This window comes from Lynx rufus, unplaced genomic scaffold, assembly GCF_022079265.1.
Source record: "Lynx rufus isolate CCGP_SWC_20201006 ecotype Redwood Valley unplaced genomic scaffold, mLynRuf1.p SCAF_2, whole genome shotgun sequence".
Lineage (NCBI taxonomy): Eukaryota > Metazoa > Chordata > Mammalia > Carnivora > Felidae > Lynx > Lynx rufus.
This window is the reverse complement of record NW_025814834.1, coordinates 75,469,792-75,487,951: the sequence shown is the minus strand read 5'-3', so window position 1 is coordinate 75,487,951 and position 18,160 is coordinate 75,469,792. Positions and strand designations below refer to the sequence as shown.

The following is an 18,160-nucleotide window of genomic DNA, read 5'->3' as shown; positions in this document are numbered from 1 at the left end:
ATATATATATATATTTTATGATTCTGAGTAAAGTCTTACACATTGCTGCGCCATATTGGTTATAAACAACAGGTGAATCTTGGTGGTAATAAGTTGGTAAATGGGTAAGTCTGAGGAAAATAAGGGGTGGTAGCCTAATGAATTCTTCATCGAATTATGTAGGTGGGAAGTGGACAACGTATCGCTCTATGGCAGAAGATACCATAAATGCTGCTATCAAGACTCACAATCTGAAAGCAGGGCCAAGCAGAACGGTTGGGCTTTTCCTTCAAGGAGGCAAAGATTGGAGCCCCACACTCTATATTCGGCTTGTCCAGGATTACGGCCTTGAAAGTGAGGTGGGTGTGCATCGTCCTACCCTTTACCTGTGCTCACCGTTGCCACTAACAGAACTGGCAACCAGGAGGCCTCCCCGATTTAGAATTTCCTTTTGCTGGGTTTGTTTCTGTCTGCATAACGATGGAAGTGAACTAAGGAAAAGAGCTGAAAAGGCAGTGCCCATACGAGTTTCTATTTTAAAATCCGGAGTTTCTTTGGTTTGTTCTCCACAGACAGAGCCTCCCACATTTTTCTGTCTCGAGCCTGAGGAAGGCGGTTCTTCACAAGTGATATTGCGGGCAGAGTGAAGCCGAAGCTTCATCCGTCACTGATACAGTGATACATGTGTGGCAGAGTTAGTGCTGGCCTAAGCATTCAGAGCCCAAGTGGTTTCCTCCCACAAAATCAAAACCTAATACCCTCCTGGAACTATTAGTTACTGGCTGTGAAAAACTGACAGGATAAGCGTGTGCAGTTTTTGCTCTGTGCCGAGAAGTATTGGTATTCAAGTTACCCGCCTGTTGGGGTTTTGTTTCCCTAGGTTGCACAGCATCTGGCCGCCACCTATGGGGACAAGGCTTTTGAGGTGGCCAAAATGGCAAGTGTAACCGGAAAAAGGTGGCCTATAGTGGGAGTGCGTCTTGTGTCAGAATTTCCATACATTGAAGCAGAGGTACGTGAATGGCCGTGTGGGAATTTCTGGTCTGCCCTGGGATCCCCCTCACCTGCTCATTTTCCATCTCCTTTAAAACTTCTGTGTAGCTACGTTTCAATGCCCACTTGCCAGCCCAAACCGTTATAGCGACATGTCTGCCCGGCACAGATCCTTTCATTTATAAACTTAAATTCTGAACTGATACTGAAATGGTAACAATCAAAAGAATAATAGACAACACGGTATGGATTTGTTCCTCCTCCACAGACCCATCCCACCCGAGCCTTCTTACTTCACAGCTGTTTGCCCCATCTGTAAATCTGTAACTCTTCGAGATGTTTCCACTCGTGTGCTGCCTGATGACATATCCTGATATGGCCCTTCACTTCTCAAAGATTGAAGCTTTGTTTCTCATCAGGTTTTTACATTTTGTGAAGCCAGAGGCCGCGCCTTATTTATGATTCATTGTACTTTAAAACATGAATGTCCAGTAAGCCTTTGCTTGTTGATTGGATGCAGGCCTTCCATCATCTGCATACTCTGAGACAGAAAACTTTGGACAGCTAAGGAGAGGAGACCATACTGTTTAATATTCCTTGCCTTGCTGGTGACATAAATTAGCATCCATATTAAGCACTAGCAAAGAGGAGAGTGATTACTGTGGATGGTAAATGAGAAAGGATGCAGTCTGCATGTTTGGGCCAGGTTCAATTCGGTAGGAAGGCATTAAGTCTTTTCCACTTTGTCCCAATTTGTGAACCTCCTTTGGCAGGCAGATGGGGAACCTGTATGATGTCGTCATTTGTCCCATGCCTGCTAGAGAACCAGAGTATATAAAGAGCAACGTCACTTCTCTGTGAATTTTCTTAAGTGAAATTTTATGTCTTCTTTTTAAGAAAAAAACTAAACTAATAATTTTGCTTTAATTTAAATTCAGGTGAAATACGGGATTAAGGAGTATGCCTGCACGGCAGTGGATATGATTTCACGGCGTACTCGCCTGGCTTTCCTAAATGTCCAGGCTGCAGAGGAAGCCCTTCCCAGGATTGTTGAACTGATGGGCAGAGAACTCAATTGGGATGATTATAAAAAAGAGGTATTATATAGTGGTTTTTAAAACCCTAGTTCCTATTATAAAGATTTTTATTTTGGGGTGCCTGGGTGGTTCGGTGGATTAAGCATCCCACTTTGGCTCAGGTCACGGCCTCACGGTTCATGAGTTCAAGCCCTGCATTGGGCTTTGTGTTCAGAGCCTGGAGCCTGCTTTGGACTCTGTGTCTCCCTGTCTTTCGGCCCCCCCCCCCCACTCTCTGTCTGTCTCTCTCTCTCTCTCAAAATTAAATAAACATTAAAATTTTTTTTAATAAAGATTTTTTTTTTATTTTATTATTTTATTTTAGAAAGAGGGAGAAGAGTGCAAGTAGGGGAAAGGGACAGAGAGAGAGACAGAATCTCAGGCAGGTTCTATGCTCAGCACAGAGCCTGACATGGACCTGGGATCATGACCTGAGCCAAGATCAAGAGTTGGATGCTCAACGGACTGAGCCACCCAGGTGCCCCACCACAGCTCCTGTTATAGCATGTGATGTCTTGGTCTGTTCATAGAGGCTAGCATGGTTTTCAATGGTAACTTTAGATTTCTTGCCAATTAATATGTGGGAGTGTGTTTTAATATTGCTAGGTCTTAGGAAACGGCAAAGATATTCTGGTTTCAAAATGTGTTGGTTGATTCTGGAAAATCCCTTACAGAGAAAAATACTCTTAAATTTGGTGGTCATAATTCCTGAAAAAGTAGGATAATAATGATTGTGGGTAGAACTTTTTCTGGTTTCCATTGAAAACACTTTTAGAATGTATTCTATAGTGAAATTCACACTTTTGCAAATTGGCCTTTGGTAGGAAATAGCGGTTTTACTGCCTGACCACTAAATACTTATTGATTTGTGTCATTTGGAATTTTATATCCAGATTAAAGAAAGAAAGCCAGTGATGCTCACATGCCCCCATGTACTACCCTGGGCTTGTTGTGATAAATGGAAGATTATCATGTGTTTTAGTTAAACCCAACTAGTATAATATGCAGAGGCATTTTTGTGTATTTATTAAAAAAATACACTTTCTGTACTCATTGGTTCAATCCCTTTCCCCTAAGCCTTCCTTGAACCCATTTCATTTAAGCTTGTTGTTGCCACTTTGCTGTAGTAGCTGTGATCACACTTCCCTATGGCTTCCGTGTTGTTGCTCAGTACAATATACTCATGAGTTCTCGGTCCTCCTGTTACCCATGCAGTTAGTGACATTGACAGAGTTGATTCCTCCCTCCTTCCCAAACTACTTTCTGGAACCCTATCTGTCTTAGTCTGTAATAGTCTGCTTTTACAGAATACCACCCACTGGGAGGCCTAAACAATGGGCATTTATTCGTCTCGATTCTGAAGGCTGGAAGTCTGGTTTGGAGTGCTCTTCCTGGCCTTCGGAGAGCTGCCTTCTTGCTGTGTCCTCACATGGAGGACAGGGAGGGAGAAAGGGGAACCCCATCCTCAAGACTCATCTAAACCTAATCACCTCCCCCAAGCCCCATCTCCGAACACCATCACATTTGGAATTAGGTTTTCAACCTATGGCTTTTGCAGTAACCATTTAGTACATAACCCCATCTCTTGGACCTCTTCCTACCTCCCCCAAACCACGACCACCACTACTACTAACCTCTCCATGTCAAAAAAGCGATTCCACATTCTGGTTGCATAAGCCTAAATCTTGGTATCATACTTGATCTAAATCCATCAGCAAACCATATCATATTTCTCTTTAAGTAATGGCTTGAATTCAGTGCCCCCTTAACACGTTCAGCTGCTAGAACCCTGATTCCAGCCACTAGTATTTCTTCCATGGTTTATTATAATAGCTTCCCTCCCACAAAACGGTGTTCTTACTTTAGCAACTCCTGTGCTTCTATTAAAATATATGCCAGATCATTGGCTGTGTCAGTCCAAATGAAGTTCAGAGGGGAGGTCTGAACTGAAGATATAAAAAGATATAAATTGGAGTTGGCATTTAAGCCATCATGCTGGATGAGATCAAATAGGGAGTTTGTATAGTTAGATAACAGCAAGCTGTCCAGAGACGGCCCTGGAGCTCTCCAGAGTTTCAAAGTTGGGTAGATTGGGGCACCCGGGTGGCTCAGTCAGTTAAACATCTGACACTTGATTTTGGCCGATGTCATGATTTCACAGTTTGTGGCCTCGAGCCCCGCATGAGGCTCTGTGCTGACTGCATGGAACTTGTTTTGGATTTTCTGTCTCCCTTTCTCTCTGCCCCTCCCCCACTCTCTCTCTCAAAAACAAATAAACATTAAAAAAATTTATAAAGAGGTGCCTGGGTGGGTCAGTCAGTTAAGTATCTAGTTTCGGCTCAGGTCATGATCTTATAGTTCATGAATTTGACCCCGAGTTGGCTCTGTGTTGGTGGTGCGGAGTCTGTTTGGGATTCTCTCTCTTTCTCTCTCTCTCTCTCTCTCTGCCCTTTCCCCACTGGTCCTCTCTCTCTCTCTCTCTCTTTCAAAATAAATAAATGAAAAAAGGTAAAAAAAAGAAAAAGTTGGGTAGATATGGAAGACTCCCCAAGAAAGGGAAAGTGATAGCTAGCAAGGTTGGAGAAGGTGTGAAAAGACTAAAAACAGAGTTGCGGCCCAGAAGGAAGGGAAGAAAATATTTCAAAATTTAGTAGAAAAGTAATCTACTATATCAAATGATGCTGATAGACTAGTAAGATGAGGACCAATCATTAACAATTCCTGTGCTGAAACACCTTCTCTTTTACTAAGGGTAAAGCCAAAGTCATTACAGCAGTTTACAAGATCATTGTGATCTGGCCACCACCTTTCTGAACCCTCTGGTCTCATCATTCATCCACTCGCCTGCAACCCACAAATTAAGTTGCTTTTCCTTATTCAAGCTCTGCTGATCCCTCTCCCTGCAATGTTCCTTCCTAGATACCCTCATGGCCTATCCCTGTACTTCCTGCTGGTCTCTGCTACAAAGAGGCCTTCCTTAACTGGCTTGAATAAAAGAGTACTACTCACCCTTCTGAATGGCATTTTCTCTCCCTCTCCCTATTTTATCTTCCTCTTGGGCACCTATTCCCATTTGAAATACCACGTATTTAGTTTATTTATTTGTTGTCTGCCTCTCATCCAGGAAATAAGCTTTCCAAAGGAGAGGAACTGATCTGCTTTGTTTCTGTAACCTCAGTAACCAGCCATGGTAGGGCCTGAATAAATAACTGTTGAGTGAATGAACATAACAGAGCATCTGTGTCATAGGCCACAGGTGTAAGAAAGGATTGGACATAGGTGCTGTCCTTAAAGTGTTCTCATTCTGGGCTGCCTGGGTGGCTCAGTTGGTTAAGCGCCTGACTTCAGCTCAGGGCATGATCTCACGGTTCGTGGGTTTGAGCCCCACGTCTCACTGTGTGCTGACAGCTCAGAGCCTGGAGCCTGCTTCAGATTCTGTGTCTCCTTCTCTCTCTGCCCCTTCCCTGCTCACTCTCTCTGTCTCTGTCTCTCTCTCAAAAATAAATAAACATTAAAAAAAAAAGCATTCTCATTCTGGTGTATATTCCCAAAGGTGGTTACATATCACAATCCCCTGGGAATGTAGCAAAAAAGAACAGATTCTGAGACTTGACTAGACTCTCAGAGTCAAGGTCTCCAGGGGGGAAGCTGTGGCCCTACATTTTAAAATTTTCCCGTAGTAAATTTTTTAATAATAAGTGTTTTCTTTTAAATTCGTTTTGTTTTATTTTTCTTAATGTTTATTTTTGAGAGAGAGAGAGAGAGTAGTGGAGGGGCAGAGAGAGAGGGAGACAGAGGATCTGAAGCAGGCTCTGTGCTGTCGGCGTGGATGTGGGGCTTGCACTCATGCACCATGAGATCGTGACCTGAGCCAACACTTAACCAACTGAGCCACCCGGGCACCCCATTTCCTGTCATTTAAATGCAATGTCTGTAGCATACTGATGGTGGAAATCAGTGGCTGAAGAGTTCCTGAACTCGAGCGCAAGTCTGCCAGAGATAACCTTTACCCCCATTTTGTAGTTGAGAAAACAGGCTCAGGGAGCAAGTTCAGTCAGAGTTCATACAACTAGTAAGTCGCGGAACTGGGACCGAAACCAGGCGTACACTCTCTCTCCACCTTGTTCTGTTGCCTCTGCATTGGCAGAACTGATTGTAGCTCTTCCAGCTTTGAGTTTTAATTTGTTCGACTAAAGCTACATGCAGAGACGATGCAAGACTGAAACTTGCTCCTTTGCTAATGCCAATCATTTTTACCGTATAGGAGGACTGGGGATAATGTGTTCCTGTAAAAATTATGGTTGGAAAGATTTGAATATGCAGGAAGATATCTTGTGCCAGGAATTCAGGCTGTAGGAGGTAGGAAGGAGGAAGAAAATTCTGTAAACTGGTTGTGTTTGGCCTTCCCTCCTGAGGAAACTAGATTTAACTTCAGTTCAAGTTTTATGTGTAAATTCATGTACTCAGAGATATTCTCCCATCCCCCTCAATAAAGTAACAGAAATAAAAGACCTAAAGTTATTGTCTAGTATCTGAGCCGTAGGAGTATTAATGAGACCTGTAGACAGTCTGGAGAGAACAAAAGAGAGGGAGAAAAAGAATTAAAGGTTAGAAAGCTGGACTTCTGAGAAAAGGTTAAAAGCATTGGGATTATTTAACCTGCAAAAGTGAAAGTGGAACAAGGTGATAAATAACTCTCTGTAGATGAATTGTGGTTGTTTTTATCAGTCAATACTTAATGAGTGACTCATACACTGAGCATGATACCAAATACTTTAGGGGAATAATAAATAGCTCATAGTTTCAAGGATCTTGGGATCTAACCGAGTGGTTGCAACAAATATATACATCAGAAATGTGCCTTTCTTCCAAAATGTAGAGAACACGGTCATTCAAGATCAAATCCAAACAAATTGGAAGAATGGGTTAGGGAAGAAGACATTGTCTAGGGGAGTTAAGGATTGGTAGAGGAACTGGTGGGGACATTTGGAAAATGGGACATGGCCAAATGTGTTCCACAAGGTATGAATCAAAAGATGACCAAGTGGGCAAAAGAGTTTGGGAAATTCTGAGTTAAACCCATGAAAGCATGTTCATTAGTGCAGATAATTTGGTGCCTTCAGAATGCTTCTATGCCTTGCCACTTTCCAAAAGGGAACTTATCCAGAGACAGACCCAACTCTCGCCCTTTGGAAGGGCCGGTGGGAGGGATACTAGTACTACTTAGGATGTGTTTTGGGAAATGCTGACCTACTATTTGGTAAGGTAGATTTTATACCTTCAGAGAAAACACTCATTTCATCGAGAGACTTTGAAGAGAAGGCCAGTTAAGTCAATGGAGAGTGCCTCACAAAAAGAAATTCTTTCAAATTTGATCCTAATGAGGAGGAAAAAGGGGAAGTCAATGAAGAAATGGAGTGACTCAGAACAAAGGCAGCTGATAAACACCAGATTTAAAACAGATGGAAGACAAGTGCTCCGCAGTGAGAGGGTATCCAGGACTAATGCAGACGTATGAATAGTGTCAGGAATTGGCTAAATGTTGGGAAAAAATACTAAGGACACCAGAAATGAATTTTACAAATGGAAAAGAATGCATGTAAGACCTAAGCTAGATCATTGTTTCAATATAAAAGCAATGCACAGAAATTGATTGCATTCCTATACACCAATAATGAAGCGACAGAAAGAGAAATCAAGGAATCGATCCCATTTACAGTTGCACCAAAAACCATAAAATACCTAGGAATAAATCTAACCAAAGAGGGGAGAAATCTGTATGCTGAAAACCATAGAAAGCTTATGAAAGAAATTGAAGAAGACACAAAAAAATGGAAAAAGATTCCATGCTCCTGGATAGGAAGAACAAGTGTTGTTAAAATGTCGATACTACCCAAAGCGATCGTTGTTTCAAGTGCCCAGCACCATATTCTTGACTGCTGAAGAAAAGGGAGAACAATTCAACTCATAGTTTAATACCAAATTCCTTTCCTTCTTTTTTTGTCAAGGAGAATGATTTTCAGTGTGAAGAGAGCAAAATAAATATTGGTAAGAGGAAATAGATATTCAAATAGGAGGCTGCTCTAAATGAGTTTACATGCCAGGCCAGAAAAAATTCTATCTCTGGGTACTCAGAGAATTTGCAGATGGGATTATTTAACTAGCGTTGAGCTGTAAAATATTGTGGCAGATAAGAACAGAACCAGAAGACAGAAGGTGGGCAAATGTAGTACAAAATCCAAAAAGGGAAAGGAAAGAAAAAGACGGTTTGTAAGCTGGAAGCCAGCAGGAGAATGACATGACAAAGTAAGAAAGACAGCATTCTCGACAATTGTTCCTATCTGCTGAGGCTGGGGACATTGCAAAGTGTCAGAGCAACCGTTCCAAGAGCTTGTTTGTTGTCATGACTCTAACTTCCACCCAACTATCAGCCTCCTTGTTAACAAACCTTCAGAGGAGCTGATCCCTTGATGCCCGTCGGTGACGCTGTGTGCCACATTATAGTAGTTGTTTGTCACCTGGATAGCGTTTTCACTTTTAATTGCTTTAGTTGTCATCAAATCACAAGGAGTTGGTTCTATAGATTTTGTTAGACAATACTGTGTAAGAATATCCTGCAGTAAGAAGAAACAACATAGTAAAACAAAATAGTAACAGCATGAGTGATTCTTGGAATTACTATGCTATGTGAAAGCAGTCAAGCACAAAAAAACTGCATACTATTTGGACCCTTTTACATGAAATTCTAGAAAAGGCGAAAAGAACTCTGGAGACAGAAAGCAGATCAGTGATTGCCTGAGGCTTGCAGGTCAACTGAAAAAGGGCCTGAGAGGCTTCCTAGGGGGATAGAAATGTTGTGTACCTTGATCGTGGTAGAGTATACACCAAACTGTATATGTAAAGTAGGTGCACTTTATTGAATATAAATTATACTTCAGTAACACTGGCAGAAATAAAAAAAAAAAAATTGTGCCGGTCAGAAAAGTGAGAAAGAAACAAACGAAAAAATCAATAATTCTTTCCATAAATCTTTGAACTTCGTGTATGTCTGTGTTTTAGGAGGAACTTGAAACAGCCAGGAAGTTTCTGTATTATGAAATGGGCTATAAATCTCGATCAGAACAGTTAACAGATCGCTCTGAAATTAGCCTCCTGCCTTCAGACATCGACAGGTACTTCTAATAAGTTTCTATATCTCTCTACTTGACTTGACCCACGTAGGTATATTTTTCCAATGTTCAGTGTTGTGTTCCAGGTACAAGAAGAGATTTCATAAGTTTGATGCAGACCAAAAGGGCTTTATTACTATTGTTGATGTTCAGCGTGTGTTAGAGGTAATATGTTTTTGTTTCCATATCCTTGCTAGCAGAAAAACGTAAATGTTATATTAGATTATTTTTTCCTCATCTAGTGCTTTCTGTAAGTAATTTTGTCTTATAGTTTTTGAAAAGTTGATAGTATTAATAAAAGGGTGTGCATAATTTTTAACTAAACCTCATCACGTCATGCTTTCTTTTTATTTAGAGTATCAATGTCCAAATGGATGAAAATACACTACATGAAATTCTGAATGAAGTAGATTTAAACAAAAATGGACAGGTTGAGCTCAATGAGTTTTTGCAGGTGAGCTGTGGTGAAGGGAAACAAGTTTATTTGCTTTTTATATTTTGGTTGTGAGTGGCTGTTCGAGAAAGGATTCTTAAGTCCACACAGTTGTCACTTCATTCTGAAAAAAGGAAAGCTTGAAGCCAGCAAAGGCTGCTATGTCTGCCCTCAAGGATCCAGCTCTTTCTTTCTTTTTCTTTCTTTCTTTCTTTCTTTCTTTCTTTCTTTCTTTCTTTCTTTCTTTCTTCCTCTAAGAAAGTCTGTTGTGTTAAGCAATTTAGATTCAATCCATGTTAATTATGGCTTAAAGGACTGAATAAAAAGTATGCTTTTTAGAGAAATATACCATGGAACACCACTGACAAACCATTCGTTACCTGCTTCAAAAGAGGCAAACGCAATATTTCTAATGTGGAAAGTAATTTTTTTTATGAAGTTAAAAAAAACAACTCATAGTTGTATTGATTTGAGAATGCTCACTAGAGCACCGGAAATGTAATTATCATATTCTTACATTATATAGAGAACCTGAAAAGAAAAGAAAGGAAACCTGTATTCTGGGGTCAGGACCACATAATTCAAACATTTCTATTTCCAGCGTTCCACCTTCTCAAGGCTCAATTACTCAATCGTAGCCATGAAGGAAGTAAATTTTGTTATTCTAATTTCAAACCCGATGCTACACATCATTCCTTAAAAGTTCTTTAAAAGAGAGAAATTTAACAAACCCATGCATTATTTGTAGCTGTCCATAGGACTCTGATCATATGAAGAATACATTGTTTTCCAAGCAGCCAGGTTTTTTTCTGCAATGCTTCTTGGGCAGGTATTTCAAATGAATGCCAGGTCTTGCTCGCACCCTGGCAATGATGAATGCTGAACATGAAATAAATTAATGCTGGGGATTTTGGTCAATGTCAGCCCTTTCTTCACTGTGTCAAGTTAAACAAACAATATCAAGGCAAAGGAAATGGTAATTGTCTCTCTGGAGATGAGCTGCAGATAAGAGCATTGTTGAATCTAAATGCAGAAAATTTTCACAGGTTGTGTCCAGCATTACAAAAAAGAATGTTTAGTTTTTTAGCTTACTATTTAACTAAGTGCACATTTGAAATGGAGTTTAAAATATAACCTGGGGAATTAGAAACCATATAATATATTTTTTGTCTGTTTTTTTTTTCCTTGAGAATATTTTATTGTTTGTCTCAGAATTTTAGAAAACTTTTCTTCAAAGAAATACCTTATGCTTCAATTCATGTATGTTGTAAATAAACAACAGCATTTAGGGTTGAAAGATCTGGAGTTTTAGAAACAATGAGAATCTAATTTTATGGATATGCTATGTGGTTTGGGTTTTAAGTAATTTTCTTGAGTGCAATAGAGTCAAACACATAGAAAATAATTTAAACCATCTGCAGGTTTCCTTGTAGAGTTTTTAAATAATTATTTCTTGTCCAATTCTAAATGAAAGAGACTATTCATGCTTCTACTAAGTACAAATACACAGTGTAATTTTCAACTTAAAAAATGCTGACCGTATTTCTCATGAAATATATTCACACCCAAATGTTATTTTTTTCTCATAGTATGGTTTCAAGATACTTGTAATGTTTAAAGAAAACTTTGAATTTTTAAAGGTTCGTACATCATATAATATTTATGGGTAAAGAAAAAACCAACTCTATCAGTTTTGTTAGCTCCGATAAACTTAGAAGGTCTTCATGGAACCAGAGACAAAACAATAAACAATAAATTGTTCTGTCTTTAGATGTCAGCATTCTTTATGCTATATACCATTTGTCAGATGTAAAGTATGTTTTTCAGGGTTTTGTTTTGAATAAAATATTTTCTTTTCTGATGATAAAGAACCCATGTTTGTCCCATTAAACATCTTTTTGAATATAGATATGTTTTTCAATAATCCCCTAGGAAGGATCACTATAGATATTGCATGGCTACATGACTTTATTTTTGGGTTTGGGCTCTAATGATGCTCTACATGTAGGAGTCCATTTCTAATAAGCAATGGCTTGTGAAACAGCTTTTAATAAGGTCATGAAATTCTGATCCAGCCCCTTGGCAGATGCCTCTGACTCTTATTCAGAGCCATTTTTAAGAAATGTATCTCTGTAGGCTAAAGACTATAAACCCTAAAAATATTTGAGAATATATATATATACGTATATGTGTGTATACACACACACACACACACACACACACACACACAAATATTCATTTCCTGATGAATGGCTAAATCCATTCTTTTTCAAATAAATAAATAAAAAAGATTGGGGAAGTGAGATCAAGAAAAGCAAATAGTTAAAACCACATCAACTTGAAAAGGAAAAAAAAAAATCCCCGTGCTCATAATTGCAAAGTGCCTTCCAGATTAAAGGCCTTTGCCCGCTGACTGCATGTAATTTCAAGACTAATTCTGATTTTATCCATTGGATAAAAATGAATTAACTAAAATCTGGGCTGTGGAGTGCTTTTAATTCTTAAGGTAGATCTCTGGGTCCATTTCAAGGACTTAAATGTAAATTACTTTAAGAAGTCTATAAGGAATTTGGATTTAAGGGACTTGAAGTTGTCAAGTACAGTAACACTAAAAAAGAGTAGTTAAATATAGGTCATGGTTTGTCTTTGTTCAATCGCTGAGATTCCTTTTTAAGATTTTTAAATGAAATTAAAGATCCAATATTTGAGTTGTTCAAAAAAATATGGGCCCTGACCACATTAAAGGGGCAAAAAGTGATGCATTTGATTTGCATTTTAAAGGCAGCCCGATTTGCCAGATAGGCATAGTGTTTGCAGCGGTGGTGAAATACCTTCCCCTTTCCTCCTGTTTGAAATGTTCAAGAATTGTATTCTTGTGATTTGAGCTGTAATACCTACTATGGTTTTGGACGGAGCACTTAGTCACGTCTGCCTGCTGCAAAGGGAACCATTAAAATGCTGTGAAGAAGGGAGTAAGCGTGCCTGCCTCCTGAATCTGTTGCATGTTTTGTCTTTAAGCTGATGAGTGCTATTCAGAAAGGAAGGGTGTCTGGAAGCCGGCTTGCTATACTCATGAAAACTGCAGAAGAGAACCTCGATAGAAGAGTCCCCATTCCAGTGGACCGAAGTTGTGGAGGATTGTGAGTCTGGGCAGTAAATCCACAGCCAACAAACACGGGAGCAACAAATCATCACGTAAAACCAGAGATGACTTAACACCACTCCAAAATAGTGGATATGGATAGCTGCCTTTTTTTTTTTTTTTTAACACTGGGAAACATTCCAAAGCTTTAGGATGTTGGTGTATACCCTTTATTTGTATTCGACATTCAATCTAGCTTCTGAAGAGTGCATTTTATCTTTTTTCTCATTTTCAACACACATGGATTTAGTGTTTTGCATCCATTTTGTAACCTGTTAGACCAGACATACTCCCTTTTTTGTTTGTCTACTCATTTATTCTGAATCACTCCTAGAGGCCGAATATTTTGGCAGAAATTGAAAAAAAGAAGCTGGAAAAATTTTGTGATGTGCACAAAGCTCTGGACATTAAGCACGTAGATAGTATTTGTTCCTAAAAGAAATCGAGCAGGGAGTGACCTATTGAAACAATAGTGTTTCTGGAGACTGCTCAGCTCCTCCTTCCTCGAGACCGTCTGCCTTCCTCATCCGAACAGTATCGTGCAATTTTATATCTAGAGTATGACTGGCAAAACTGGAGAGGGGAGACAGCGTTTAGATCTGGTTACAGGAGCAAGTCTCAAAGAGAAACTCTGAAAGCTTCCAGAATCACAGGTGTAAGATAAGGATAGCACTGACATTTGCTGGGAGTTACGGTGATAGTTTCGTGTCAGCAATTCGCTTTTTCTCCCCAGTCACTGCTGGTTTTTCTTTGACTCTTAGAGTTGCCAGCAAGATTCTTGCTTTTCTTATTTTAAAACCAGCATTTAAGTGGCAAGTTGGATGTAATGGGATGAGACTAAATTTCTCAACTCTTTACAGTGGTAATCAAGTTAAGGATTAAAAATCTGCGTTTGTATATCCACATATGACAGCACAGTTTTCAATCCCCAAATCCTAGGCTGTGGAGCATGTGCTGTTGTCAAACATGGCCAAGTTTGCTTAGTTTATTGCATCATTTTGGGGGAGTAATTTTAAACAGAGAGCAAAAGAGGATAGAAATAACCTTTAGTTAACTTTAATTATAATTATTTGTAAAAAGGCACAGCGCTGCAGTATTCAAGGTCATTTTGGTTGTTTAAAGCCTTTCTCTTTCAGTGCGCAATGGGAAAGTCCTCAACCAAAAAGAAAAAGAAAAGGAATAAAACCACGCACAACACACGCCCACACACACACATACCCCGCACGCATAGAGACACAAAACAAAAACAAAACTAAATCTGCGTTGAATTTAACAAAAAAAATGCATTGAATTTAAAGGGCCAATTTGGTATGCTTTTGCAATACTTCAGTAGCATTTTAACCAATCATCTGAATACTTAACCTCTTGTGAAGCTAACGATCTGCTTTTTTATTTTCTAAGATCAGGTTGTGTATATAATCGGGAATATAACCCTTTATTTAATGGCAGACTTCAGTTGCGCAGACTTCAGGTCTTAGTTTTTTTTTAACTGGTACACAAAACACTTTCGTGCTGTCATTTCTGTCAACGTCGTAGAAAACCTTTATGCCTCATTCAAGTCGGGTATGAGCCTGGATGTCATAATACAAACACTGGAGTTTCGCTCACCTAAGCCCCCGCCCCACTTCAAACCATTCATTTATTTTTAAATGAAGTTTAGACTTGCCACAAGCAAACCTCAAGTAAACCCCAAAGCAAGGGATGCTTCCAGGTATCACTGTGAACATTTTTCTTTCAAGGTGTGAGTTTTTTACACTACCTTAAAAAACATAATAATGATGGGAGCACGTGGTTTTGTAATGTAGTGTCTTTGTTTTTGTTTTTGTTTTGTTTTTTTACCAAGACAATAAACTTCACTGTTTAGAACCCGCTGACACTCGATAGAAAAGCTGTCTGTCCTTCAAAACACGGCCGATGATGTACCACAATACAGTACATTCGTGCTCTCTCTCTCTCTTTCTCTCTTTCTAGTTAGATCAAGATAGCAATGACTTGTGCCCTCCCCGAATCCATTACAGTAGGACCGGCTCTCTAGCCTGACTGGCCTGGGAAGAGCTGTATCTGTAAAACAGGCCTGGTGTGTGCACGCTTTGCTCTGAGTGAAGTTCCTTTAAGGACAAAGAAAAGCGCACTTTGCTTCCTTGGAGCGTGTCTGCTTTTGCTTAAAATCTGCTAATTCTAAAACATACGCTCCTTCACCAATCCCAGAGTCTCGTCTTGGAAGTGAACTGGTTCCAAGTCTTTACTGTGAATAAAGCAGCCCCGCATTTTTGTGTCAGTTCTTAATTAAACCTGGGTAGCTTCTTTACCTGATCTCAGGAAAGGGGAAAAGAAATGGAGAAAAAAGCCCCTTCAAAACCTGTTCCGAGCACAAAAGAATGTTCCTTTTCTTTTCGTGGTATTAGATGATTCTGCTGGGGCGGGGATGGGGTGTGCAGAGACTGTCTCTGTCAAATGATTTATTTCAGCCTTTAAGGGGATTCAGGTGAAGGAACCCCCATCTGTGGTGGAGAGCTGGACGCTCCTTTAAGTAGCCCATTCCACAGTCATAACAATAGTGATAATGCTGCATTATTTGTGACGGCAAGGTTGCCTCACATCCGCCGTGCTGTTTGCAGTATTCTCGCTTTCAATCAGTTTATACTAAGTGTAACTTTACGATTTCTACTCTTAAATGCACGCTCCCTATTCTGCTTCCGTTTCTAGCTCTGTTTCGTCTTTTCCAAAATATGCAGCTTACTCTTTTGTACAACAACGAAACTTTCATTCTGACTTTTAGTGAACATCCTGTAGGGATAATCATTGATCTTGTTTCCTTTTCTGTGTGTATTCCTAAAGATTTTTGGCCTACGAATGTAATAATATTGAAATCAGTGACGCTGTAACTTGCACTGCTCGCATTACGTCAGCCCCTTTCAGGGAACGAAGCAGCCGTACCGTCAAGTGTAAGCCCCTTGCTGGAGTGGATACACGCACTGCATGCTTCCGATGTGGCATTTTCATGTCCCGTGTTGGGTCGTTGTTCTAGACTGGACTGTTAAATACTATGTTTGAGGCTGGGTTGTCATTTTTATAACTGTCTGGGTGTTTTATCGCCATTATTTATTACTTTTGATATCCAGAAAGAGCTGCATGCATTTGTAGAGCAATAAGAGGATGTATGCAACGTGCCTTGTTTTTAACCGAATAAGAACCGAAAGCATGAATCAATAAAACTGATTAAAATGGTCCATTTGCTGGCGTTTGAGTGTCACTTACAGTCAGAGAAATAACTTTGATGGGCGTTGAAGTTTAAAAAAAAGTTTGAAAATATTTCCACAAACCAATTTTTTAACGGCACATACACATTAATTCTCCTAGCTTGGACTTTGGTTATTTTATCTCAAAACTGAATCCCTGCATAGACAGATATAATTTTATGAGACTGCCAGAATTATTTGTATTAATTTGTTGCTGGAGCCCTTAGGGCACAACTTCTGTATTTGTGCAAGCCCATTCTAAAATTGCATTCATCCCATTACAACTCTGTTGAATTCTTTTTTTTTTTTTTGTTCCTTTCTTCCCCCCTCCCCACCCCCCCTTTTTTTGGGTCAACCAGAGCTTTTCAGCCTGAGCGTTCCCAGGCACACTGATGAATTTTATCATAACGAAAATCAATAGAAATGAATGGGAAAGATTACATAATCCATTTTGATCATCTTACATGTCAAGTTCGTGCAGTGCTGCCCAGTGTTGATAAATGCTCTGACAGAAAAAATGCTATATATTTTCATTGTCAGTAAATCAGTAAAGCTGTTATCAGTTTTAGCACAAATTTTATAATGCCCGTGTTATTTTATAGGTTTTAATTTACACGTGGATATGGAGCATATTCCCCATTTGTGGTTTAGATGCACTGCCTCCTGGTTTTACATGCTCAAAGGCATGTGAGTTTCTGAAGGTTCTTTGAAATTGTACGGAATACCCGAAAGTGATGGCTCCCAGACAGACTTGTAACAATGACCTGTTTGTTCAGTGCCTGGAAAAAAAGATATATATATATATTGCAGCTCAAAACATTGTTCAGTGATGCAGCTTATCAAATTTTATAGCACTTTAAAATTTGTCAACATAAAATTTGTCAAAATACATTGCTCCCAGTTTTCGAAACGTATAAAATCTATGGTAATAAAAAAAAAAAAAAGGGAAACAGATACTAGCATCAACATTTGCAATCTTTGTCAACACCGCATTATCACCGGTGTCAGATTTCACCTGATGCCATTTGACTTGTAAAGGAAGGAGAAACATAAGTTTTTAAATTGATGTGGCACCCTCATAATCGATGTGGCATTCTCATACAGAGAATTTCTGTATAAGAGATGGAGTTGATGACCCTTTTGTGCCTGTATGTTGTATCTTAGGTCTCTAGCCACCAACCTTGTGAAATGCACGCATATAACATGAGGCGTGTGAGCTAGTATGACGCCAGAGATAGTCCCGCAAGGTCCCGTGCTAAGAAATTTTTGGACCCTTTGCAAAAAAGGGTCCAAACAAACCAAAAACTACCAAACCAAAAAACAAACAAAAAACAAAACAAAAAAAAAAAACAAACCAAAAACTACCTTTGCATTTCGTTTAATACCCGATCCAGAATAGTGAGATTTATTTGATCTAAGCAAAATACTGCTTTAGCAAAATCATCGGGGCCGCGTTCATCCTCCGCATTTGGCACTGAGTCGCGTTGCTCGGTAAACCCTACTACCATCGGTTCCCCTGTTAGTTCCCCGAATTCACATTGGAGTTGGATGTTAAGGTATGTATCCTGGAGTTGTAGATGGTATATCATGTTTCAGCGAAGAGAGAGGAGGGTTGAGTCTCATAGTATTATTAGACTGGATATTATTAGAGCCCGGCACATGCCACAACTGGTTCCACCAGCTTCTAAGCCATTCAAGCCCATTGTTGCATGTCTGTAAGCAGAATATGTCTGTTCTCATTTTCCAGGTACAGCGGCTCCTGTACAGCCCAGGTTCACCTCCTCATGGCTGCAGCTAGCTTTCCTTCAGTGTGGTGTCCCAAGGAGTGGGGAGGCGTGAAAAAAAATTTTTTTTTTTTAGCCCTGATGCCTATAAAAAATAGTTTTGATTAAGGAGACCCTTGAATTGGGAAGCCGCTTTTCCCTGGTCACCAAGTTTATTTGTTATAACCTTATAAAACTGGGTCTGACTTTTTCATAATCTTGAAAAATATCCAACTTCGGCATATCTGATTCTGCTTCAAAGGCCACTTTCCTCTGTTTGTCTAAGCGATCTAAACGTAACGAGCTTGATCAACGTATCACTTTTCTTTAACCTGACCTTAATGCCCTCCTCTGAGCACCCAGTTC

At 39.6% G+C, this 18,160-nt stretch overlaps 1 protein-coding gene across 3 annotated transcripts in view; it reads left to right on the top strand.

Moving 5' to 3' along the window:
- The window catches only part of GPD2 (glycerol-3-phosphate dehydrogenase 2), a 140,665-nt gene extending 124,643 nt beyond the window's left edge, over positions 1–16,022 (top strand). For 2 of the 3 annotated variants that reach the window (XM_047082915.1, XM_047082916.1), the window contains exons 11-17: positions 163–338; positions 860–991; positions 1,911–2,069; positions 9,108–9,220; positions 9,304–9,382; positions 9,573–9,671; positions 12,669–16,022. In XM_047082915.1, the coding sequence (XP_046938871.1) occupies positions 163–338; positions 860–991; positions 1,911–2,069; positions 9,108–9,220; positions 9,304–9,382; positions 9,573–9,671; positions 12,669–12,794 (884 nt within the window). In that variant the 3' untranslated portion in view covers positions 12,795–16,022. The remainder of the gene's footprint in view (positions 1–162; positions 339–859; positions 992–1,910; positions 2,070–9,107; positions 9,221–9,303; positions 9,383–9,572; positions 9,672–12,668) is intronic. The other variant, XM_047082917.1, reaches the window with a different exon arrangement.
- The last annotated feature ends 2,138 nt before the right edge of the window (positions 16,023–18,160 follow it).